General features: G+C 38.4%; 1 protein-coding gene across 5 annotated transcripts in view; it reads right to left on the bottom strand.

Moving 5' to 3' along the window:
* Positions 1-25,353, bottom strand: part of GALNT18 (polypeptide N-acetylgalactosaminyltransferase 18) — a 336,920-nt gene that overhangs the window by 2,930 nt on the left and 308,637 nt on the right. For all 5 annotated transcript variants that reach the window (XM_054827877.1, XM_054827880.1, XM_054827881.1 and 2 more), the window contains one exon: positions 14,477-14,641. In XM_054827877.1, the coding sequence (XP_054683852.1) occupies positions 14,477-14,641 (165 nt within the window). The remainder of the gene's footprint in view (positions 1-14,476; positions 14,642-25,353) is intronic.

Raw genomic sequence — 25,353 nt, 5'->3', positions numbered from 1 at the left:
GCACTTTGGGAATCCTGTTCTTTGGTGCCTACTTTTTTTTCTCCTCAGGGACTGTGTATGGGGCCTAGTCACCTAACTTAGAGTTCTGTTAGGTAGAGGCAGCCACAGCACTGGGGCTTAAATACTGCCATGCTGAGTTGGAATTTCTGCCTAGCTCCCATTTATTTCAGTGGTCAAGGGTTTCTTTCACTTGAATGGGCCCAAATGCCTTCTATGCCCATTGAGGATTTCAGGGTAGAGGAGGGAGGATGTTCACAGTGTAGACAGTTTCCCCTATTGTAAATCACTTAGAGCACATATAGGTGTTACAGTAAATGTATTCATGCAAAATACTTTAATACAGGCAGCTACATAAAGTGTAAACCACTCCCAAGGAAAAACAAAACAAGCAAGTAGCCAAAAAAACCTACTCAAAATGCCCACCCCCCCCTCCTTCTTTTTTCCTGATGTGCCCTCATGTGAAATTTAACAGAAACAAGTGACTGGGGAGATAAAAAGCCGAGGAAGCTCTTTTTGATGTGCTGCAAAGCACTCTGCAGTGGCTACTGAAAAATCACCCTGCTGAGTACACAGGAGCTGCTGTATGGAACATAAAAGAGACACCAAAGTTAAGTAGTGGCTAATATGTGTGAATTGAGTGTTGTAGAGAGCAGAGATGCTTTTAGCAGGATGTTTCCCCCCCCCCCCCAAAAAAAAGAAACATAAAGGCTCAAGTCTTGTTAGAAACAGAACAACTCAGCTCCCAAGAGATGTCAGGTCTGTGCAGAAACATCGCTTAATCCCTGAGAAGATGCAGTCTACACAGCTTTGGTTCCTTTCAGTAAGCATATAAATGAAAGACTTGCACTGAAGTACAGGGAGAAGTGTTTATGTAGTGCTTGCTTAAAATGTCTTGTTAGCCTACTTACTTAATTGTTCATCCCCCCCCCCCCCCCAATATGCTTAATGCAAGCCTACGATAGTGGTATTGGTCTATTATCTCTAGGGTGATGACAGTGCACCCATTATAAGTTGCAAGGCCTGAACTACCGAGCTGTTTAATCATTAATCATGAACTGAAGAACTCCACTGAAAGACATGAGCAAGCAGGACCGAGGCACTGAAAGCTAACACTACATTTTGCTACTCTGACTGGCTTGGCCTCCAAATTACAGTATTCCTAAATGGTTTCTGCAGTCTGTTGTCATCATTAGCATTTGGAACCCTAAAGCCAACTACAGGAAAAAAGTGTCCTTTTAGTTAATTATTTTTTTTATAACCATTTAGTAAAACTTGTGTAAAACTCTGGCAGTCATGTTTATTGCTTGCTCAGCAAAATGGTTTCCTGTAATACTACATTTCAGGCTAAGTGAAAGGCAGGTTACCTATCTGGTTCCCTTTCCCCAGCCTAGGTACGACCTCTGCTTTTCAATTTAAAGGCAAAAAAACTGATAGCTGGCGTAAACATCTTTAATCATGATATATAAAATATAATTCTATAGGCTGAAACAAGAGGAATTCTGCCCAGTTGAACAGAATTAGGATTAAGATAATTGATGATGAGAGGCAGCTCAGCGGCGGCAGAAGTCTCAAGAGGATAAATAAATATCCAGGTCAACTGTTTTATAAAAATAGACTAAACGTGACAGCACTAACAAGTTTGACTGACAACTTGATGGAGTTTGCAACGCAAATTGAAGCAATTCCTGCAAGAAACACAAATGGTCTCAACACCTGCTGGTAACCATACACACATGTAAAACTGATTGAGTGCTTCATAAGCATACACGCTATCTCCGGTCACGCATTCTGCTATGACCAATAGCTGTTGGACTGTGACATAACACACACAGTGGAAAGCAATACTTTTGCCTTCCTTTAGAATTACTGTACTTTCTGCGTATCTGCCATAGGTAAGAGATTTCCTTTCAAGTCTTCCACTAAAGTATTATTATCCAATAATATGGCATCTAAAAATACCAGTTGATGTGGCCACAAATCACTGTAGTACAAGGATGGTCCAACATGCTTCTAGGCAGTCTAGGCGAGACTGTTGCACATCTTTCAGACGTAAAGACCAACTCTTTCTAAAAGAAGGAGCAGCATGTTGCAAGTATATACTTACATATTCTAGGTTAGAGCTGGAGTACTACTGAGCTGTGCAAAGTCATTAGACAGTATTTGCTGAACTGTTCTGTGGTTTTTGTTTTAGTTTATTGGGGGATGGTGAACGCATGGACCTCCCCTTCTCATTTTTGTTCTGCAGGGCAGAACAAATGTTCCTCTCTGGAACATTGGTCCTTGCAGAACCAGCCTTAGTTGAAAGCTGTCAGAAAGTTTCTCCCATGTCTAGAAGGCTTCCTATCCAGAGGGCTACAAATAGGACAGAGTATTGGTACAGCTTTCGTTGCAAATACCAGAGATGTTAAATACAATTTTTTGTAAAGAAATATGTACAGTGTACATGCACCAGGTCACCTAGGTCTCCTGCCCCTACATACCATTGCTGCTGCAGAACTGGGGTTATATACGCTGTTACAGTCCTCAGATAAACTCCCTTCAAAAGAAAGCATGGTCTCACTTCATCGCAAAAGATGCATTAAGAAGTTTCTGTAAACATATACCTAGTCAAAAATTTCTGAACAGGTCATTGGTTTTCTTGTCAAAAATCTCACCTTTTGGTTATTTATTTTTTGTGCTGAATGACAGGCCTTTTAATCAGATGACATTTTACTGGTCACAGTGTAAACTCTTTTTTATTTCTGGCTGTATTTAACAGAAATTTACCATTATGTTTACTCTCTGATTTTCTTCAGTAAGAATTCTTTTCGGCAAGAACCAAGTAATTTTCTGTTCTTTGTTACTCTGAAGTCAGCTTGCCAAGATTGTATTTTGATACATGAATAAAAAAAAAAGCACTCCGCAGGAAAAGGAGAGAGATGCTACTTCATATAGTTTAGGTATTTTAAAGGAAGGATTGGAATGTGGATATGTGGCATCATTAAAGCTGAATAAATAATTCACAACATCTAATTCACTTGGTCGATTTAGTCATTGTTTGTACTTGGCACATCTGCTAGATGTGATCCATGACACTGCAGTCCTTTAGGCAGGTGTGATGGGTTCTGTGAGCTGCAAGTTGTTGTACGGGGTTTCCAGATTTCCCAGAAAAAGCAATGTAGAAAGGGAGAACAGGGAAGTGAGGTTGTTGCTTTAGACTGAACCAGGGCTTCATTAAAAAAAACCCCACACTCTTGGGCATGAAACTTAAGACAGGGTTTGATCACTTGTAAAAATGAGGGATATTAAATGAACACTGGAGGTTGTCTGCATTACTGAAAATGAGACTGATAGCTCTTTTTAACAAGTTACTATAAAGCGTACCCTTTTGTTAAAGAGATTAAACCTACTTTTTGCTCATCCCATTGCTCATGTTATTCTACCTAAAGTGCTCTCACCAGCTTGCCTAACCATGGCTATTTCAGAAAAAGGTCTTCCAAGGTTAATAAGTGTATCCGATCTCACATATGCTATATAGACGGTTGCATTCACTAGTCTATAATTTTCTATTTGTACCTCAATCAGTGACCTCAAATATTTACATGTTTGCTCTGCCTTTGAGACAGACACTCTAATCTTCACTACTGCTTTGATACATTTGAATCAAAGAACTATGCTGAGGTGTATATATAACATCGATAATCTCTACTCCAAATCAAATGCATGATATTCTCATTCATTTCCCCAGAATACTGGGGTAAATTTTCAGTGACTGTTAGTACACCAAACTTAGTCCTAAAAAAAAAAAGCCTTGATTTTTACTAGTCATTTTGTCTTCTATGTGGTCACTTCTGCATGGATGTTGCTGCAGTGAGAAAATGTTCATAGGAAAAAGTGAACAATTTATCCTATACAGTAATTAATGTATTTACAGTATTGCCTGTTGCTTGGAAATACTGGATGACGTTATTGAGTTTAGAATTTCTGCTTTATAGTTGTATAAAGCATATAGGTATATAGAATGGTATCTATAGGTAATCGATTAATTCCTGTGTGCAACATAAGCATAGGTGGAGTTAGAATAGAGATCAGCCAAACCATTTTTTAAGGAAAAAAAAATGAATTTTTTTTTTTTCCCTTCTCCTCACTTTTCCTCCTGCACTCAGGTTCTGCTGTCAGGTAGCCATCCCAGCACTGGTCTTAAATCCACTTGCTGGTACCCAATGAGTAAATACTATGAAACTTCCTCTGACAATAAAATTAGACGCATCATTCAACAGTTAAACAATTTAATACCTACATCACACTTTGTCTCATTCCACTACCGAGACTTCTGAGTGTTCAGATTTTATATAATCTTAAGTGCTAATTTTTTTATTGCTGCAACAAATTTTTAATACTGCAGCTGTGACAAATGACATGATGCAGCCTTAGCTGTATGTCCAAACTAGGATTTAGCAACTAGTGGACTGTGCAATAATTTTCTGTTTTGTTTAATGTAGATTGGCTACATTAATGTAGAGCAGTCTAGGTTCTGAGCACAGCCCTCTAAAGGTGTAATAGTTAAATCTTGAGGACGTGGAAATACACAATACTGTTAATTAAAGTATTTAAGTAAAAGCAATTAAACCTGGCAACAGGAAATGCAGTTTCATACAGAGAATGTAATTGGCATAGAAAACAAATTAGAGACACAGCATAAAACCCAGAAATGGCATGTATGGATTTATACTGATCAGTAATATTTTCCACATACGTATAAAATTTTACCACAGATTTGTAACAGATTACAAAAGCCCATTGTTGATAGCAAGATTAATAACATACTGCCTTGCAAAGAAATAAATTCAAGCCTTCACTGAAATACAAAGAGGGTCTTCAGGATATGATAGCTGAAAACACATTTTACTGCAGAAAATGGTGATGAAACTAAGAAAATTGAAGCAGGCTTTGGAGTAGAATACATTAGCCAGACTAGAAAGATCATTAGGGATTTTTCAGGAAGTAAACACAAATCATTACTGTATCAGCAGTGGCCAGGAAATCTTTCTGATGTATTATTAGAAAAACATCTGCAGAAACAAATATTCTAGGTATACAATATGATTTTTTTAAAATTAATTATTGAACATTGTTTCCAGGGTGTGTGGGAGGGGAGTGGGAAGTAGTTTTAAAAGGGAATCTTTTATCCATACATAGCCTTGATAATTATGGCTAAATGCAGAAGTTACAGCTGAACGTATTGTTTGGTTTTGGCAACAAATCCAGATGATGATGTATTATGTTGATCTTCTGATAGCAAGGATTGCCTAGTAAGTCCTTTGTAGAAAAGGACTTTATGCTTTATGCTGTGCAGTTGATAATGTGCGTGGCTTCTCTGACTACAGCTGCTGTCCTGAGTACCAAGTTAACAGGACAATTCATTTAGAAATAAATTGAATGCATTTTTGAGAACTGACAGTCATAAAAAAAGTAAGCTCCAGAAATAAATGTTGGTGAGAGATGATTCACAGGTTGACATTTTCTGAAATTTTTATCTTTTAAAGGGGATGCTGTTTGTGTGTGTCACTCCTGCATCCTCCTTTTGGCATATACCTGGTGTCCTACTTGGGAGCATTCAGAAAACTGGAAATGCAGAACCCACCGTACCGAGTAGTCGCTGGCCACTAACTTCGATACTCTGAAGTTCTGAATTAGAACAACAACTGCTACACTTTATATCTCCTCCTACTAGCAGGAATGTTAGCTATAGGTAAATCCTGTGTTTCTAAGTATCTCTGCAGTCTTGAGTAAGACCTGGCTTATAGAAAAGAATCCAGAGTTAATGCTCTGCACCAGTGTTTTCTGCAGGGTAGTATTGCTCTAACTAAAAAGAAGAGAACTTTTTTCTTATACAGTCTTCCTCTTCATGGATTGTGCCTTACAGTAGCTGCCAATATAGAGAAACAATAGTATGATACAACTTGGAAAAAGACAGGAGTGCTGGATACATTGGCTTTATTTGCATATTTTATAAATACATTTTGTGAAAAGCTTGGAAAAGTTACCTTTTTCTCTTTCATTCTGTGATTACCTATAAATGACTTCTGCAAACAAGTCAGGCTTGATTTATCTGCCTTGATCTAGGCTTGCTTCAAGATGTCTAAAGCAGAAGACAGAAGAAGGCAACAAAGATGTGATGGAATATTCAGATGGTGGGGAATTAGAAAATATACTAAAAAGAAATAAAAATAGGACTTTGTTTAAGACATATAAATGAAAATTAGTGGGAACTGACTTCAATGGTCAGAAGTATGAATACCTGTGAATACCAGTGTGAAACTGGTAAATGAACTTTCTAAGGAAAAAAAAGATTGTTAGAGTTAAAAATTTGCAACAACTACTGTGATTTATATGGGTAACCTGTTGAATTCATTGTTGCAGGCATCAATGTTCGGGGACTAACTGCATGTTTGTAGTGCACTGGGTTAATTTTAAGAGCACTGATTAAACAACTTTTTACAGGCATGTTGAGATAATCATTCAGAGAAATCAAATCTCGGTCTTCACGAAGAGAGCACATTGGGGGTCAAGAAGGGAATTCTCCTCCTGGTGTTACAGTGAACTGCTGGCTCAGAATACAGCTCATTTCTGTGAAACAGCAAGCATCGCCCACTGCCTGAGGCAGTCTTCTAGATGAGGTAATTAATCTAGTTAATTAATTTTTGGATCTGTGATGTGGCAAATTATGTATTCTTAGCTTTTGCTTTATTGTTTGGTTTTGAAGCAATCATCACTTCTGTGTACATTGCCTTCTAAGGCTCATTCTGCATTGCTTGTCTATGCAGAACTCTTGTTAACATGTCTTCCCTCCCCACTTCTGAGTGTGCACAAGATGCAATATTAGTTGAAAATTCATTCACAGCATGCACCTGAAGAGCATGCCTAAAAGCATTCTTTCTCTTTTTCTCCTTATAGATAAAAATACTGTTCTAACATGGCATACCTAGAAAACTAATGTAAAGAAGAAAGTTCACGTTATTATTTACCAACCTCAGCATAGGGGATACCTACTTACTCATCTTCAGCCAAATAAGAAACTCCTTTCAGCACAAGTAGAAAATCCAAGATTTTTTTAATTTCCCTAGGAAAGATGAGACCTTTTCCCTAGATATCTTAACAAATCCCAAAGATTTATGGGTTTCAGATGAGAGAAAATACGCATTCCTATTTCTTTGTGAGACGTAACTCTTACTAAAATGTAACTTCTTTGGAAAACAAAAATACCGAATGACAATTTTATTTCTTTTGTGTGTGTGTGGTTGTATTGGGTTTGTGTGGCAAGATTTTGGTAGTGGGGGGCGCTACAGGGGTGGCTTCTGCAGGAGGCTGCTGGAGGCTTCCCCTGTGTCTGATAGAGCCAATGCCAGCCGGCTCCAAGATGGACCTGCAGCTGGCCAAGGCCAAGCCAATCAGCGCCTCTGTGATAACATATTTAAGAAGGGGAAAAAAACAAGTTAGAGCTTTTGCAGCCGGAGAGAGGAGTGCGAAGATGTAAGAAACTCTGCAGACACCAAGGTCAGTGCAGAAGGAGGGGCAGGAGGTGCTCCAGGCACCAGAGCAGAGGTCCCCCTGCAGTACATGGAGGAAGGATGAGGGGGTGTAGAGATTCCACCTGCAGCCTGTGAAGTATTTGCTTCTTGGATTGGATGTAGGATGTTACTTGGTAGCCAAACCTTAAGCATCTTACATACATATTGTTCTTGTCTCCACAGGAATTAAAGATACAACTTCTACTTACTTGATCAGGACAGAGTTTTGTTTTTGTCTGGGAAGTTAGAAATAATAAAAGAGGTATGCTAAAGGTAAAAATACATCCATCTATCTCGCAGCTGAGGAATGCAGAACCCAAGAAGTGACTGGTCCAGTAATGCAAAGAAGGGGCCAAGAACAGACCTCAGATCTCCTGAAACCCAGCCACTTCATTTGCTAAGTGTTGCTTATCAGTCAAGTTGTAGAAAGCATTCTGGATTTGATCATTCTTTTGCACACCTGTCATTATAATGCCATGCGGTACCTTGTCAGCAGCAGCTGTCATCTGTGATTTTTGGATGGAGCCTATCTGGACATCTGAAATTAGGAAAAATCAGGTGGAACTATAACAAATAAATTCTTTGTAAATAAATGTGGTATTTAAAATTATATGCTAAAATATGCAAATAGCGTATCTGTTTCGAAGGAAAAACATCGGTATGTGTTAACTTTCTTCTAAATTAATTCAGCACAAGTGTCTTTGGAGCTTAAATGTAGTCCTCAGGAGAGTAAATACTGCATAATGTGATATGCTGGAAAAGACTTAAAATGCACCCACTAAAAGCTCGTTTTACTCCTGTATTCACACGCAAACTTTCTAGCTGGCAAGTTCTAAACCTAATTTGCAAAGATTAAAATTTGCTACTAGACAGTTACTCCAAATAGAAGACTAAACTTATAGAAGGAAATTTTGCTTACCACTAACTACAGCAATAACTGCAAGCAAATTTAACACCAGTTGTTAAAACACAGTATATAGTAATTATATAGTAATAGTGGTATTTAATTTTTTTATGCATGTATTTTGCATATACATTTTCATATTTAAGTTGAAGTCAAGTATTCAAAATGGAGAAAGACTAAATGCTTTAAACAATTCCATTCTGCATAAATGGGACTAAAAAGTTTGTAGGCTTATATAAAAGACATAGTTCAAGGAGCACAAAAAACCAAACACTCTAATACATCTGTTTTTTTAAAAGTGTTTAATATGACAAGAATATTGGCTAAGTTGCACATGAATTAGGGACAAATTTACTAGACCAAAAAGAAAATTAAAACATTAACTATCATTTTCTCATGTCTAAGCAGAACAAAGGTTCAGGTTCCTTGTCCTCTAGCTGTAACACCTTGTGCAGTTATCCAGTTTGTTAAAAATATTTAGTACAGGCAAGCTAGGGTAATATTTGATGAAAGATGGGCAAAGAGTAGCTGAGTATAGAAGAAAGTGCTGCTGATGTACTGGACCCATACACCAAAACTGCAGTGGGGCCCCTGGGGCTAGTGCGAGTGCTCTTTTGTGGCTGAGGTTTAAAACTGAACCCTTGGTAACACTGGTTATTTAAAAATCAGATAGCCTCACTAAAAATAAAGGACTTAACCTAGTCTGTTGGCTCAATTAATTGAATAATTGGGTTCTGGTTTTCTTTATATTTCTCCAGCAGGATCAAAATCTATATTTCTTTTGACAGGTTCACAATCACTTTCTGTTCTGAGCTGTCAGGCAGATAGCACTGCATAATTATATAGCTGTATAGCAGTACAGCATGTCTTATACTGCAAATACAAATTGAGTGTATTTGCATCTTTTGGGGTTAGAAGTAGAGCATAAATTCAAATTCTTGATAAATTAATGATGCTGCTTTTCTACCCCACAGCTCTCAGAATGGAAGAATCTGAAGAAGTTCATGGGGACAATTGTTCCCTTAGACACACTGCTCTTCTGAAATTAATCCCTCTTGTATACCGATGTCCTTGGCTTATGTTGAAAACCGGGAGTGGACATTAGAAGGAAACTGTCCACTGTTTAATGGTGTTAGCATCTACTTCTGCACTGTGTCTGCTCAGCAAGGGGGCATATGAAATTGATACAGAGATTCTCTGCTTGCTTTACAGGCCTCCAGTTTAATCTTGCCACGCAGTCCTGCACCCTGCATTCCCTTACTTGTTTGGGATGTGGTTGTGGTAATGGTTCTAGCTAGCAGTAGTATTGCGCATCCTTTAATTTCATAAGGTAAATGCAGGTAAGACTAATTCAGAATGACTGTCTGGCAAAGGCCAAAATCTGTAGGAGGAACAAGATGTAAATGGTTTCAGTAATGTTAAGGTCTATTCTTTCTTTATATAGCTACACAGAATATCTATTTAATCTATCTATTATCTAATACCTATTTAAATTAGATCTGAATCCTCATGTTTATCTGTGGAATACTGTAACAACTGAGTAATTAGTTTGCTCTCATATATCTTCCCTTTTCCTTCCAAAGCAATTCCTACTACGATATTTGGGAAATTATATTTATGGTAGCTACAGTTGTCAGCAACAAATTTTATTTAAAGCTTCTTGGGATAGCATAAAGCACCCCCTCTGAACACTTCTGAACTGGCAGATTTCCTGTGGAAACCTCCAGCACTGACTAGCATCACAATTCCCCATAACACGTAAAAGCAATGTCAGCATTGGAGGCAGACGCGACTGCTAGTGGACATGGGTATACGATAGTGCTGAGCATCAGCTCTGCACAGCCTCTCCCTCCCATGAGGTCTGCGATGAGTTTCCATCCCTCTCGATGCACACTCTTCTTACCTTTCTATGGCAACCACACTGTAAGCTAAATTACTTAAATTAACAGAGCTTGCTGTACTGCAAAGAATTCAGCATGGAACAGCCTTACAAGGGTTCATCTCTTAGGTTTTTAGCTCTGCCTTGTATCCTTTCTTACGCCTCTCTTTTACACAGAGCCCTCACCTGCCACATTTCTCACAACAGCAAATAGTGACAGCATAGCTAGTCTGGTTAGAAGCCTAACAGACAGTCCCATCCCTATCCAACTAAATATAAACATGAAGACACTTCAAGATAAAGAGTAATTACAGAAAAACAACTTCCTCCTTTTGCCTTTGTTATGCTGCCGGAGGAGTACTTGCATGCTGTAAGTGTACTTTCTAGATGACCTGCTGTCACCCAGGTGGTGTACATAGAGATGAATTTCACTCAGGGCAGGCGTTATGTCACAACTGCCTTTCTATCAGCAATAAACCTGAGAAAACTGGAAACTAAAAAACTTCTTAAAAAAACAAACCAATACACCTCCTCCAGAAAAAAAAAACAACTGACTGCAGCATTTAGAATGTAGTATTTCTTAGTACACAGAACAAACTTGATAGTATCAGATAGTCAGTTCAGTAGAGCATGGTTTTGGCCATAAGCAGTTTCTACTGAAAGATGTTGCAAGGAGTTACCTGTCCAGGTGCATTGGTCTCCACCTCCTACATGTCAGAGCCTCTTCCTTCTCTGTCACACAACAGACCATGTAACGCAATCACTATGGCAGTCCCAAGGCCAGCAGCTTTACTGAGCACGTGAACAGTGACTGTCACGCACATGTGAGGCGGACTGGATGCTTCCTGCAAGCATTTGGTTACATGGGGGAGCAGACTGCCCCTGCCAGCACTCTGCATGTACACCTGCTCCTTGCCGAGAGAGCTCAGAGGGTGCGAGCAGGATTAATTGTTTAGTACTAAATAAAGGGAACTCGGTGGCAGCTGAGGTTAGCTTTTGCTTTCCTAATGGTTCATGATGCCAGCCTCCTTGATACCATGTTTAAATTAATATTTTAGTAAAATTCTGACCATTTTACTACCATGTAATTCTTGTAATTCTATCTTCTCTGCCTCATGTAATTTCTGGTGATTACTTACTATTTTTCTATAAAGTTTTAATTTTGTTCTGATTAAATGAAAAAGTGGTGAGACAGACTGAACTAGGTGAACTGTCAAACACCTAGAAGACTTTTCAGCATAAACTTACTCCCAAAATAAGCATGTCCCTAAGAGAAGACTTGACAAACAACCTGAACAATAAAATTCTTGAACACTACCCAGTTGACGGGTGTCTTTTCAGGGCTAATTTACATAATTTGACATAATTACAGTTATAAACACTTGAAGAAGCCTTGGAAGGAAGAATGTCACTGAAGCTTACATTTTACTGGGTCTCGTTGCATTTGGCAGCTGTACAAAACTGTGGAGCATGGAAATTTGCTCAGATGGATCCTGATTATACAAACACACAGTACAAGCTTTGAATGCTCAATGCAAGTTTGTCCTGTACAGAAAGGTACCACAATCTCCCAAGGCCTCTGTCCAGTCAGCCAGCGTGATGTACAATGAAAACAGTTTGAAGTACTGGTGGCAGTTCCCTCCATATGAATGCCCATTAAACCATTATTTTGTGCGCAAGGTAGCAGTGGACATCTGAGTGTCTGTATGCTGGTTTTGCCTGGGGTAGAGTTAATTTTCTTGATAGTAGCTGGTATGGGGCTGTGTTTTGATTTGTGCTGAAAAGAGCATTGATAACACAGGGATGTTTTCGTTACTGCTGAGCAGTGCTTACACAGAGCCAAGGCCTTTTCTGCTTCTCACAGCAGATCTACAGAAGCAAGACCACTGGCTGAGGTTGACCCCTATTTTCCACTTTTGTCATAAGGATTTCTCTCATCATTACATTTCAACAATGCAAGGGAGGAGGAAAATGTTACCTGAAGAATCCTTTCTCCAAAAAGCTGTGCAATCTGGAGTCCATGTCCCACCACAGACTATCATGGTGCCTCTCAGAATATAGTGTGTTTGGCAGAAAAATGAGAAAATTTCCTCATTCAAATTTTAAGATACATGTCTGGAATGCAAGGCAAATACTGATTTTTGTGCTGGTCAGGGAAATCTAGTTCAATTGATTTATTGTACTCTGGTTGTAAGTTTTGTTCCCATTCCCTGAGACAATTCTCTGCTTGCACTGCTATATTTTTAATTATCTGTATCATCAGACATTCTTGTTCAATGGCTAGAGAATCCAAAGAGATGTCAAAGCATACTTGCAGCCAAAGGAAGGTGCTATAAAAAGCTATGGCCAGCATCTACATTTAATTAATATTTCACAGACTTCAAGACTACATAAACATCAATACTTACAGTCCTGATTATTTTCAGCAGTTCTGCTCACTGCATAATATGGAAAATAAATACCAGAGCTTTAAAAATGTAATAAAAAAGAATCTTTCCAGACAGACAGCTTCCAGTGTATTCAAAGAAACACATCCATTCACCAGACTAAATAGGAGCATTTCAAATGGAGTTCATCAGTTGATCTTGGCAAGCCTTGATTACTCTCATTAGCTTTCTTCTAACTTACAGAACATACAAGGGGCTGTACGCCACGCAGTATGTTGAGAGATAATGGCATTTTAATTGCATTGGGTGTTAACAAAATCCTTTCTGAACAGCAAGCTTTGAATTATTTCATTTGTTTCTTAATTTATCATAAGGAAACAACTAATTAGCTTTCACTTCTCCTGGGCAGAAGTTTCTTTGTAGAAGACTTAAGTACAGTCCATAGAGTCTAGTTTAACAGCACTGCACCTTCATTGGGAGATTGTATTTGGAACATGGAATGGAAATACAGACAGAAAACAAACCTAAAGTAGTTAAATATCATTTTTGAAGCTTCTAATAGTTAAATTATCCATGCATTTTACTGCTGCCACCCAAATCAGATCTAACATGATGAGTATTAAAAAATAGCAGCAGTATTCTTGAGTAGAAACCATTAATTGTCACCAAAGGGTTGGGTTATACAGAGCAATCACCAAATAGGTGGACTGTACTAAAACGTTACTGAAATAATATTTAAATAAATATGTTAATTATATTTTTTAAAAACGGTATCAAAAATCAAGTGCAGAGATGGCCACAGTGACCGATCAAACTCGTACTAGCTGTTAAATTTTTCACGGAAGCTCAGTCAGGTACTTGTTTTAGAAAGTATTGTAATCTCATTTTATTTATCCTAAGCAACTGACATGTCAGTACCTGACATGGTAAACTTCCAATGTCTTAATTCTTACCTTAGGAAAATTTTACCTTCCTTTAAAAGACCAAATTTGATTAGCTTCCAACCATTGGAACCTGTTTTGTCTTCAGGATAAGTAACCTATGTCCCTCTGTGGAAACACTGATATACTTTGAGTCACCTTGCCACTTCCTCTTAGCTGAACTGAACAGAGTGATCTCCATAAGCACTATATTGCAGAGCGTGTTTTCTAGCCTCAGAACTTTTGTGGCTTCTTTATAGTTCTCCCTTGTATTTCTAAATCAGTTATGAAGTGTGGACACCAGGCCTAGACTCAGTGTCCTACCATCATTCTCATCACTGTGAAATCACTTCTCTGCCTTTACTTGCACTTCTTTTTATCTCTCTCTCACACACACATACATAAAAGCATTAGCCTTTTTAAGTAAGGAACTGCAAAAGTAGCTTATGTTATCATCAGTGACCCACTACCCCCTTTTCAGAGTTGCTACTTCTAAAAAAACCAAATGATGACAAAAAAGCGTTGTTTCTTGTTCCTAAACAGGTTACTTTGCATTTGAGTCTACCAAAATAACTTTTTTTTTTTGAGATAATTCTGTAGCAGTCACTCTGCCTTAGAAACAAGTAATTTATCGTGAACTCAGAAAATAAAATACAAGTTTTATAACCTCCCGAGGTAGCTGACATTGAGATCAAATGTAAACATAGCTTCCTGGCTCTGTGCAAAGAAAGCAAGGATAAATCTGGTTCTCTTCTGTTAGTGAACAGATTACGCACGCTTTGGATTCTGAAACAGAGCTTTTGAACTTTCTGAAATGTCTGCTGAGTAAGAGTTACCTGAGTAAACTGCCAGTAAAGCTTCATTCTCTTGGCTTTGGCATAATTGCATTCAATGAGCCTGGGCCTGCTGTTCACATCCACCAGGCATCTGTTGTCATCATCGTCGATAGTGGGACTCAGAACACCCACATGGAGCTGCTGATTGCTTGTGTAATAAACATTCTGCAACAGGAAGCACAAACAAGATTTGTGGCTTCTAGACAGAAGCAGCACTTTTACAAAAAACTAATAGCAAACATAAATATGCTGAATAGCAGTACGCTGATCCCATAGTGGCTTTTAAATTATTTCCTTTCATGCAGGAGGTAACACAACATTTTAAAAGTTGTTCTAAATTAACAATTAAGCGTTACCAACAAATAAATGTTGGTTAACTACTTAGGAAATATGCAAACAAAACTGATTGTTGTCTCACGGTGTGACTTTTTACTTCTGTTTCTTATGGTCATGTACCATGGGTCTTTAAAGAGCAAGATGTACACCCTCTAGCAGGAAACAGCGTTAGTTTGAGTTTTGCCATCAACTCTGATTAGACTATTTCATCTGAGGATAATACCTAACTGGAGAGGTAAGAAAGCGAACAGCAGCACAGCAGTCCAGCAGGAAGGATCTCAATCTTTTATACGACAGATAGAAAGATAAATGAAGGTTTTCTACAAACAAATGCTAAAAAACAAATTTGAGGCAGCTAACCAGAATCCAGTATATACAATAAAAAGTTATTAGCAGTTGGTGACAGACACATGGCAGGAGAGAGAACAGAATGGCTGTGTTTCAGGCTATTTGTTCTCATTTTATTTTGTATATGTCAATACACACAGACACAAGAGACTGGAAAAAGGAACCAGACACTGGCTGAATTTGTAGCAAAGGAGTGCTCTCATAGGCCTCAGTGATTACACTTATGACTGAAGGCATGAGACTAAAATATTACACAAATTCTTTCCACTCTATTTGACTACAGATATGTGGGAAGTTTCTCTAGGAGAAAGAAAAAGAAAGGGAAGGAAGGTGAGCTTGCCAGTAAGCATCAATAATGTGCCCTCTTGAAGGCAACGGGTTACATATAAGCCTACAAAGGTAACACAGGACTATATTGGGATTGTCTGTCTGCTAATCACAAATAGAATTTATTTTGCTAAAATCAGACCTTTTTCTTGAGAGGACCATGAGAAAGATGAAATGGCAACATCATGCTTTAGCAGCCTTACCCAATAAGGGCAGGTGTAAGGCTTTGACAACTGCAATGGTATCAGAGTCACAACAGACAAGAGCTGGGCAGAAGCACCAAATTAATGTCCCTGTCATCTTACTGCATCCATTCTGTGTGTCTGTAACAAAGAGGGGCTGGATATTATGCTGTGTGTATTTGAGAATCTTTTCTGTTCCCAGAGGTTGACGGTACTATCTCCTGGTATCTCTTCATTATTGATGTTATAGCTTGTTTTGTATGTCTGTATTCTTATTTGTGAAAACTCTGATAAAAAATTAATTGCAAATAGGAGAGAAAGCAGAGAAACAGAACAAACCAGGACTGAGGAGAGATTTGGGAGCTTAATATAAAAAAGCAACTTTGAATACTGAAATCAGTCAATGCAAGGATTAAATACAGATCAAAACAAATGACTGTGTTTCTGTGCAGGACTACATCCTCTGTTTACCCTCCTGGAACACTTCCAGGGTAGATCGCAGCAAATGTAAACTGACATAGTTGCATAAAAGTTAACAAAGTTGCCATTAATGATTTTCACTGATCAAAGGTTTGACCCCCTTTGTCAAGCTTCATTCTTTTCATCCCACAGAAATAACAGAAATCTGAGCTGGCTAAACTGAGGTGAGTCTAGCTTTAAAGAGTCGAAATGGAGAAAAGCTGAATGGTTCAGTCATGCTTTACGGGAGAAGAGAAGGGTAAATAAAAGATAAATAAAAATAAATAAAACTTAGCACAGCGCATTTCCAAAATGGTTGGTTACTGTAAACTGTAAGAACTGCAGAAGGACTAACAAGACCACACCCCAACAGACTCCATCTGTTAGATAATTAACATTCCTGTAAACAAAACTGATGCTTTAGAAGAGCAATAAACATTTAGAATGCACTTTCTAGACAGACCAACAGCAACTATTTTAGATATGTCTAAGATCTATCCAGATGCTTTTTTTTGGAGAGAGATTGAGGTAGTGATATAACAAGGCAGTAAGATCAAGATGATCTTTAAAGGGAATCATTAGGACACATTGACTCTACAGATGAACATTTAGTTGCAGCTCATTTGCCTCTTACCTAAAAGTATTATCAGAAAAATGAGAGGGAAATTGTCAGTTATTTGCATTTTTTTACTAATAGGAAGTGATTTGTTAGTTCCATTTTTTCAGCACACTGTCGCCACAGAAAACATGGTAGAAGAAAATCAAGGGGTTTTGCATTTTTCAATTTTCTTAACGATCCATAGTCACTGAAAACAAATGAGCAGGCTTGGCTGTAACTCTAAGAAGTGTACACTATAGCTCAGGGCTGCTTGTGCAAAAAGAAGTGGTGTACCTGCAGACCCTCCGGGCTGAGCTGTTTTTATTAGCGCTATCTCCTCAGCCTTTCACAGACTGGCCTGAAGGCTCCACATAATCATTTCATCTTCCTTGATAAAGCAAGCTCAAGTCATAGTACAACTCCACCAGCTTTTTTTGAATGTCAAATCAGCAGTGGTTCAATCTGAGCATCCTTCTGGGCAGAAGCAGAAATGATGGCTCTGGCTGGGGGAATTACTCAATTCTGTTTGTTGGCAAAACTGTACAGAAATGGAACAATCAAATGCAATTAGGCTGAATAGATTTAATTAGCAGGTTGCGGCTTATCTTTAGAGAGCTCACCCTACCTGCTAATATCGCTTAATTCTTCACTGTGTACCAGTTTAGAAAAAGAGGTGTGAAATCTTGTATTCTCACCCAGCACTGGGAAAGGCACCTTTCCGCTTGCAAGGGGCGTGTAAAAATAAGCTCAAACTGAAACAGACTGTGGTATGGTGGCAGTTAGTCCATCTAACCAGGCTCTTTCAGGATGTTGCTTTGCTTATCCAGTAATATGGATATTACTTAATTATTCTCTATATAAGTATTTTAGTATCTTATCCAATAATACCATATCTTATTTCAGAATTGAAAACATTGCACAACCTGGTAATTTGACTATGTTTTTCTTATGGAGGGATCACGTCAAAAGCACATACCCTCTACAAATTCTACTTGAGCAGCATGCTAGCGAAGGGCGAGGTATGGGTTTGTGTTGCACTTGGCCAGAAAACTTTTCTTACAACCTATGGACAAGAATGAAACAGTACCTGCACTGAGAGTGCACAATAGTAACTATGTCAGGATGAAGGGAGGACATCCATTTTGGTTTTGTGGGGGTTTTTTGTGGTTTAGGGTTTTGGGTTTTTGTTGTTTTTTTTTTTTGTTTAAAGATGGTACACAAATTACCTTTCTGGAGTGGGCCACAGGAGACTAACCAGCTGAGTTACATGAATTGAACTACCAACTCATAGTGTATTTATAAGGTATGCACATATATGACTTTTTATTGATCATATTTTAAATTGACCTTCAGGTAAAATATGATCTTACAGATTAAAACCATGCTTATGTTTTATCATCTTACGTGTAGCCCTATAAAAACCAGTTTGTGCTTCTGATTTAAGTTGTTAAATAAATGCCCACAGCAGTACTTCAAGAGGATGCTTTTAACAAGCATCAACAAGTACACTAGCTGTTTTGCAGTCCACTTCAGCACAAAATGGACAACTGAGGCACTTCAGTTTAAAACACTTCAGAAGATACAGGCAAAACACGTTTTTACCAACACATTTGTTCCTACAATATTGCAACATCACCATCAAGTAACACAACAGGATAGAAATCTTGCAGTAATTTAGGAAAGTGATTTTGAATAATCACTCCAGTACTGTCTTGGAAGCCCAAATGACTGAATATTGACTATGGACTATGAAGTTGTTAGGGTAACTTCGAAAATTTTACTCAGAACTTGAACCTTTCATTTCTGCTACAAGAACAACTGTCACAGCAGTCCTTGTTCAAGGGACTAGAGACTCAATAGCCCAACATTTGCTTAGTTCCAGCATTCAAAGTTCCTTTGCACTTTCACTGGAGACGCAGCCTCAGCAAAACACAACCACACATTTTCACATCACAATCACGTATGTACTCCCTGAGGAGCTACTGAATTTCAACAGAAAGAACCTTGCTTGGATATCGGTACCAAAGCACAGGATTAAAAAAGCCGAAACGACTCCCTTATTTTGTAACAAAATAAGCCTTCTTACATTTCATTAGTCTGTTCTAGCCCACAGCACTTTACCATCTATTTTTTTCATGGTAACAGTATTGATGTACAACTATGTCTCCTGGGCAACTGGAAGGGGGCACCTTTGTTCAGGAAATCAGTTAGGTTTGACAAAAGGCACTTATCTTCTCAAAAAGTAAAATTACAAGGATTCAGCATTACTGTCAGTTAGAAACTGTAAAATTGTAGGCAGGATTTGTGATCCACAAAGTGTCTGAGTCAACAACACACTTGTGTTCTCAAAGAACAGTCTCATAACTAATTGCCTTCATAACTGATCTTCCTCTGGGCTGTAAAAGGTGGGGTTTTGTGTAAACTGTGTCAATTTAAAAAAAAAAAAACCAAACCTGCTGAGAAACTTGGCCTGCAAATAGCCTTGTGCCTGTAAAATGGCATCTTCCAACTAAAGGACCAATTATTCCATAGCTTTCTTGAATTTATTTTCTTAGAAATGTCCCATTTGCTCCACCTAATAATCTCTATGATTATTCACATTAAGACAAAATATAAAACAAGCAAACTGAGATTGGTATCACATGAATAAAACTAATAAAATGGTTCTCAAATCTTCATAAGGTGAGTGAGATTCAGTCAAGACATACTTGTTATTTTTTCTAAACAATTTTTTTTAAGAACAAAATTCATTTGTCCTACACAAAGACAGCTAAAAGGTGAAAACACAAATGAGTGGTAGTTGAGAGCAGTGTAGCCTAGGATTCTCAAGAAATCTTCATAATGACTAGGAACTATTAGAGAAAATTTGGTGTCCTAAATGTTTTCCCCACCTGCATTTCAGGTGAGCTAATTTGCTATTTCATATTCTAAGCCTAATGTTTTCTGAAAATGTTGAATATCAGGAAAACTTACAATACTGTGATGAAAACAGAAGTTGTATGCAGCACTGCTACTCAGACCAACTCCAGAATAAAGGAGAAGCAGCTTCACCCTTTATTTGCCATTAGAGCAAGCCATACCCTTGCTCACTTTTGGGGAATTCAGCGACTCCTCATCCCTCTACTATCTTATGTATGTAGGAAATCAGCATGGAACGGAAAAAGGAGAGTTCATGCCTGGAGTCACAGTTTGCCCTAAATCTCAATTGTCACATTCAGAACAAAGGGTCCTTCTGCCCTTCTATTCCACCTACCTCATCCGAGACAAATTCTGCTTTCAGCTGTAATCTTGAAATACCGCTTGCAGAGCCAGCCATCTAACTGCCAAGGAGTTTGTCCTCTGCTCACTGGGAAAAAACATGTGCAGAGCACATGCAAGTGCCGGGGGCATAAGTGAGCATAGCAAAAAGCAGATCTGCACAAGAATGCTCAAAATTGGACAAAAAATGAGTTTGTGCTTTATAAAAGGTTAGAACTGAGATAATGCATACTGAACCTAGCACACACATGTAGCAGATACTTATTTCCTGGTGTTAGGGATCATTTGACAAGATTTGGCTACCTTTGTTTCCACGGGGGGAATCGTGCTAAGCACAATTTGCAAAATCCCCTGTTAGTACTTCAGTTCCTTCTTAAGAGCAGTGAGGCTCAGCCTCGCCAGACGGAGCGGACCAAAAGCTTAGGACAGACTTCACTGGTACACATCAGCCAGCCAGCCAGTCAGGGCCTGGCAAACTGAAAGGTGTCACTGTTCTTTCTAGAAAAATACCAACTGGACTGCTGTGGCAGGCTTCCTGTAGGGCTAGAATGATAATTTTGGTGGGATACGCACATCCTATGTGTGTGCTGCAGTGGTGCAGTACAGAACACATCCTAAATCTGCCATTTGAGTGAGCGATGAAGGCCTAGGTAATTCAACCAGTCTTTTGCCCAGTGAAAATATTTCAAACACCTACACGAAATAAAATCTGCACAAAGAACCATGATGCTGTAGAGTACAAGGGAAGGTAAGCGAGCTCTGCTTGCTTGGACACAAACACACAGCTTTGTCCTCACAATGATGCTATGCAGAGTTTCTATTCATGAGAAGTTTGCCATAAAGGTCAAATTGTGATTCCCGTTGCAATTAACACTGAAATTGCACTGACTTTAAGTGCAATGAGGTTTTTGGCTCCAAGTTTATTATTATTAAACTTTGAAAAGCCACCAGAGTTGATAAAGACTTCAGAGCTGAAGTGGGTTGCCAGTTGCAGTAAATTATTCATAGGAGCTGGTTTATCATGTAGCAAAAAGTTACAGTAAGATGTTCAACTTAACACAAGATGATTATCTGAAGGATAAATTGCCAACTCCCCACTGGAAGTTTAAAGCAATACACACCAATTTTCAGGCTGAAAGCCATTTGTAATCCTTATGGCAATGTTCCCAGATGAAATCACGCTGGAGACTGGTACATGACTCTGCATTTATAATGAGCAAACTTAATGCTCAGCACCAGCAGTATTTATTTGCTACCCTGCTTTTGGCATAGTAACTACGAGGGATAGAAAGCCTGATTCACCACTACTTTATTCCATCTTTGAGCCGTATTTTTCTTGAAATGAATCCGTGAAGTCATTTATTGTCAGGAGGAATATATTAACATATTAGGTCTAAAGTCTCACAGCAGATTCATACTTGACTACAGCTCGAGCTAAAGAGCAGTTTGGTGAATTCCAGTAAATCCAGACTTAGTGAACATGGCTGTTACTTGGCAATTTATATTGTTCCTGACTTTTATTCCAGCATTTCTTGTGATATAAACACATCTGAACGAAAGAACTTTCCAACCCTGATAAGAAAACTCTCGACAGAGTCCAAGTTCATTATGAATAACACAAACAAATACATCACTACGATAAAAATCAAGTGTTTTCCCATTTACTATTCACGTAGGAAGTGACAGGAGAGAGAGGCTGTGCTGTCCTGTAGCCATAATCAACAACATCGCTGCATCTTGTGCTGCCCTAAAAACTTACTGCTGAAGTAGTACAAGCATGAAAACACAGGCTGAGAATTACAGAAAGTTACATCCATAAGCCATAGGACAACCCTAAGAAGATTCATATTATTTTTCTGAGGTAGGTTTTCAGCTGATGATACAACTTTAAAACTATTATAACCATATGTTATCCATGTTGAGGATCTATTTATTATGAAATTTGTCTTACTGATGAGTTGAGAAACAGCTACTGTACCAAGTGTAGTAACACCATATTTTAGACTTAAATTGTCAAACATCTAAGAAGGAAATTACTCACCATTTCACTGCATTGTTTAGATTTGTATCTACTGAATTAACCCACCAGCATGCTGATGATCTGACCAACTTGCTCTTCTTCATGCCTGTGCACTAATTAACTTCTGAACTCTAAGCAACAATCAATATTTGATAGCAATAAAGCCAAGGTGCTCAGAAACTTTAAATAATGTGGTGTGATGCTATAAATACAGGCTTAAAGACACAAAAATGTTAACATAACTTTAATAGAAAACAGACAGGAACTCGCTGCCAGACTTTTTAATTTAAATTCATGAACCTATATTGCAGTGGAATACCTAATTCTGCTGTTGCCGACTTTGGTATTCTGCTTTGGTTTTATTTAAAACAAGCAACTAAAAATCCTCTTAATTAAGCTCCACTTTTAAAATTGAATAGAACTGTCAATCGTTTTTATATATGCTTTCAGTACTTAATTCCATAGTTTTCCTAATGCCAGTAACTACAGAATTAACAAGACCTGGATAAATCAAAACTTTACTTGAATGACTTCCTAAAGCTTCTTTTGGTTTTGCTCTTATCTCTGCACAAGATCTTTACAACTCTTCCATGCAAAAAAAAAAAATCAGAACCATTCTAGTGTAGACAACCGTGTCCTTTTTTAAAAAAACCATGCTGTCCTACGGCTCCTGTGACTTTGTCCTACCTGAATTTTTCTTCTCCCTCTCCCACCAATCCTCTTTACCCTTCACCGTTTTCTTTGTGGATTCCAAGAGAATCCCTTGTCTTTCTTACCCTGTTTTCTTCTTCTTCAGCACATACTCATCTGCAAACGAACTCAGCCATGGTCCCCATATGCTGATGCGCTGGTCCATGCTTTACACCAGAGCTGGCTCCTCCTGGCCAAATTACAATCTGAGCTAGTTCACTGCCATCTGTGTATAAGCATTTGGTAGCTCAGCATCAACAGGTTTAAAGGAAGATTTTTATTTTTTCACAGCTACACCCAAGTGCTTCACATTACTTCGGGCATAGTCACATCCAGGTAATCATGCGCTTATATAACGCACATCTTCACCTTGAACCTCTTCCAAAGTCATAAAATCTTGTTATACAGCCTTTTTTTTTCCTGCAGAACATCTCTAAAATACAGCTTTTTCACTCAAAGATGACCCTTGCTGGCTTCCCTCACTGATGTCAATACTGATACCCTCTTCAAATCCATCCTGAATGCTTCTGAAAACTTGGTTTTCAGGCTGCCTTTCAGGAAGGCAGTATCCTTCCACTTGTTCTGTTTTCCATGCTGCACAAACTGCTTGTCTTCATTTTCAAAGCCCTTTTCAACCCCTCCTCTCTTTACTTGCCAGCCTCGCAAGTATCAATAGGTTATCTTCCAACTCCTAATTAGATCAGGATGCCAGCCTTCACTGGTCACATCTTTCAAGCAAACATTCCTGGAAGCTAGGAGTAGTAATGCTGACATGTTCCAAGGAACTTACCTTCCTCTGCACATTCCACAGAATTTCCCTTTTACCCATATATCTCAAAAAAAAACCCCCCACAACAACAAAAACCCCCCAAAAAACCCCAACCCAAAAATTTTGCTGATGTACCAAAACATTACACAAGAATGCTATGTCAGTACCTCATAGCATTACCTTCTCTCTGCCACAATCTCCTATTCCTAATATTCTATTTGTAGACTTAGCTATTCAAGTCAAGGGCGTACTTTTTATTATGAGGCTGTAGAGAACTTAATATAATAGATTTCTGGGTCATTATTGGGATGCCTAGAACTACAATAATAAGCGTAACAATAAAAAAAAATAGTGCCAGGAATGAGACAGGAAGCTTACCACTTCTCAGAAAAAATGTATGTGTTTTTCCTAGTAGTATAACCTTCTGAATGTTTGTTGAAATTGTTATTTCTACTATTATCACCTTTTTCTAAACTGTGATAAAATTTGTGTCTGCAAACTAATAAGTCAGGCAAATTACAAGCAAGTGCCACACCTTCTTCATTAAGATACTCTTGATCTCAAGGGTTTGGGGGTTCTTTTTGGTTTGGTTTTTTTTAATCCAGTCCTCTCATGTTCAATCCTGCATGGTAGTGAGCAATGATTATGAATACAGAGATCCTTAATTCCTCTTGGCTTCCGCAAGTGCTGTGAGCTTTTGGCATTTTGTGAAGGGGACAAGGTAAAGTACTTACATGTACAGCTTTGAGAGGAATCCCCAGCTCCCTATGGATACTACTTAACCCCTGTGTCTACTTCCTCTCCTGGCTCCACTGAAAGCAATCACAAATCTGCTTCTAATTTCAGATGAGCCAGATCTCACCCATTCTTCTTAGGATCATGCATACATTTGATTTGTTTCCAGAGGTACCACACTGACACCAACATAAGCAAGTATAAGAAAAATCATCTTAAAGTTACTTATTTTGGTGCTGAAGACAATAAACTACAGACATTAAAACATCTACATAAAAGTGAGGCATTAAGTACAGAAAAGGAAAATAAAAAGGCAGCACATTGCTACCTAAGCTAGTTAGTGAAAGTCTGATTATCTTTTGTTTGTTTCTTTAGGCTACCAGCAGGGACATACTTATTTTTCCCCACAAAACAAAACACCCACATTAGTTCACCAGCCACACTTAAGTTTATAAAGTGACCATCTTGCAAGCACCTTTGAGAAAAGGACAAATTGAAATGCAAAAGCAACTGTTCTTAATGTCTTAAGTCTCAGCAAACGTAGTAGTTTTTAGTCTGCTTCTACAGCATGCAAAGGAGTAAATCCCATACCAAGAAGAATGGGGCTTGATTCATTCACAGCAAACCTAAAATAAGTCTGATGTAATTCCACTGAAACCAAATGAACTGTCAGGATCCAAGAGAGTCTTTCCTCCTCTTTCTTTGTGTGTGACAAAGTTTATAGGTGATACATAACAAGCAGCATCGATACACTGACCTAAATGAAGACATACAGTGATTTTACCCTACAAAGGCTGAAGTCAGAACACAAGTGGAACATCTTGTTGAGACTGAGGTGAAGCTGGAACCTAAAGATCCTGTAGAACTCAGAGAATGTAAAACAGTGAAAGCTGCATCATACTGAGATTTTTAAGATCATCCCATATTTTACAGGAGGGTGGGCTACCTGTCATTCCATGTAGTCTAGGCTAGCAGAGTAGCTGAAGCAAAGCTATAAAGAATCCAATTAGAGACTTAAGTCACAATAGACTGAAAATGCCGAAATTAATATGCAAATTAAAGTTGAAGTAATAGCCTAGGACATCCCATAGTCTCTCATGGCTCTCTGACAAAAGGGCAGCTCTGAAGGTTTCACCTAGTCCTATTAGTGGTTCC

The sequence above is a fragment of the Grus americana genome, chromosome 5 (genome assembly GCF_028858705.1).
Source record: "Grus americana isolate bGruAme1 chromosome 5, bGruAme1.mat, whole genome shotgun sequence".
Lineage (NCBI taxonomy): Eukaryota > Metazoa > Chordata > Aves > Gruiformes > Gruidae > Grus > Grus americana.
Note: the sequence above shows the minus strand (reverse complement) of the source record. Positions and strands in the feature narration are given on the sequence as shown.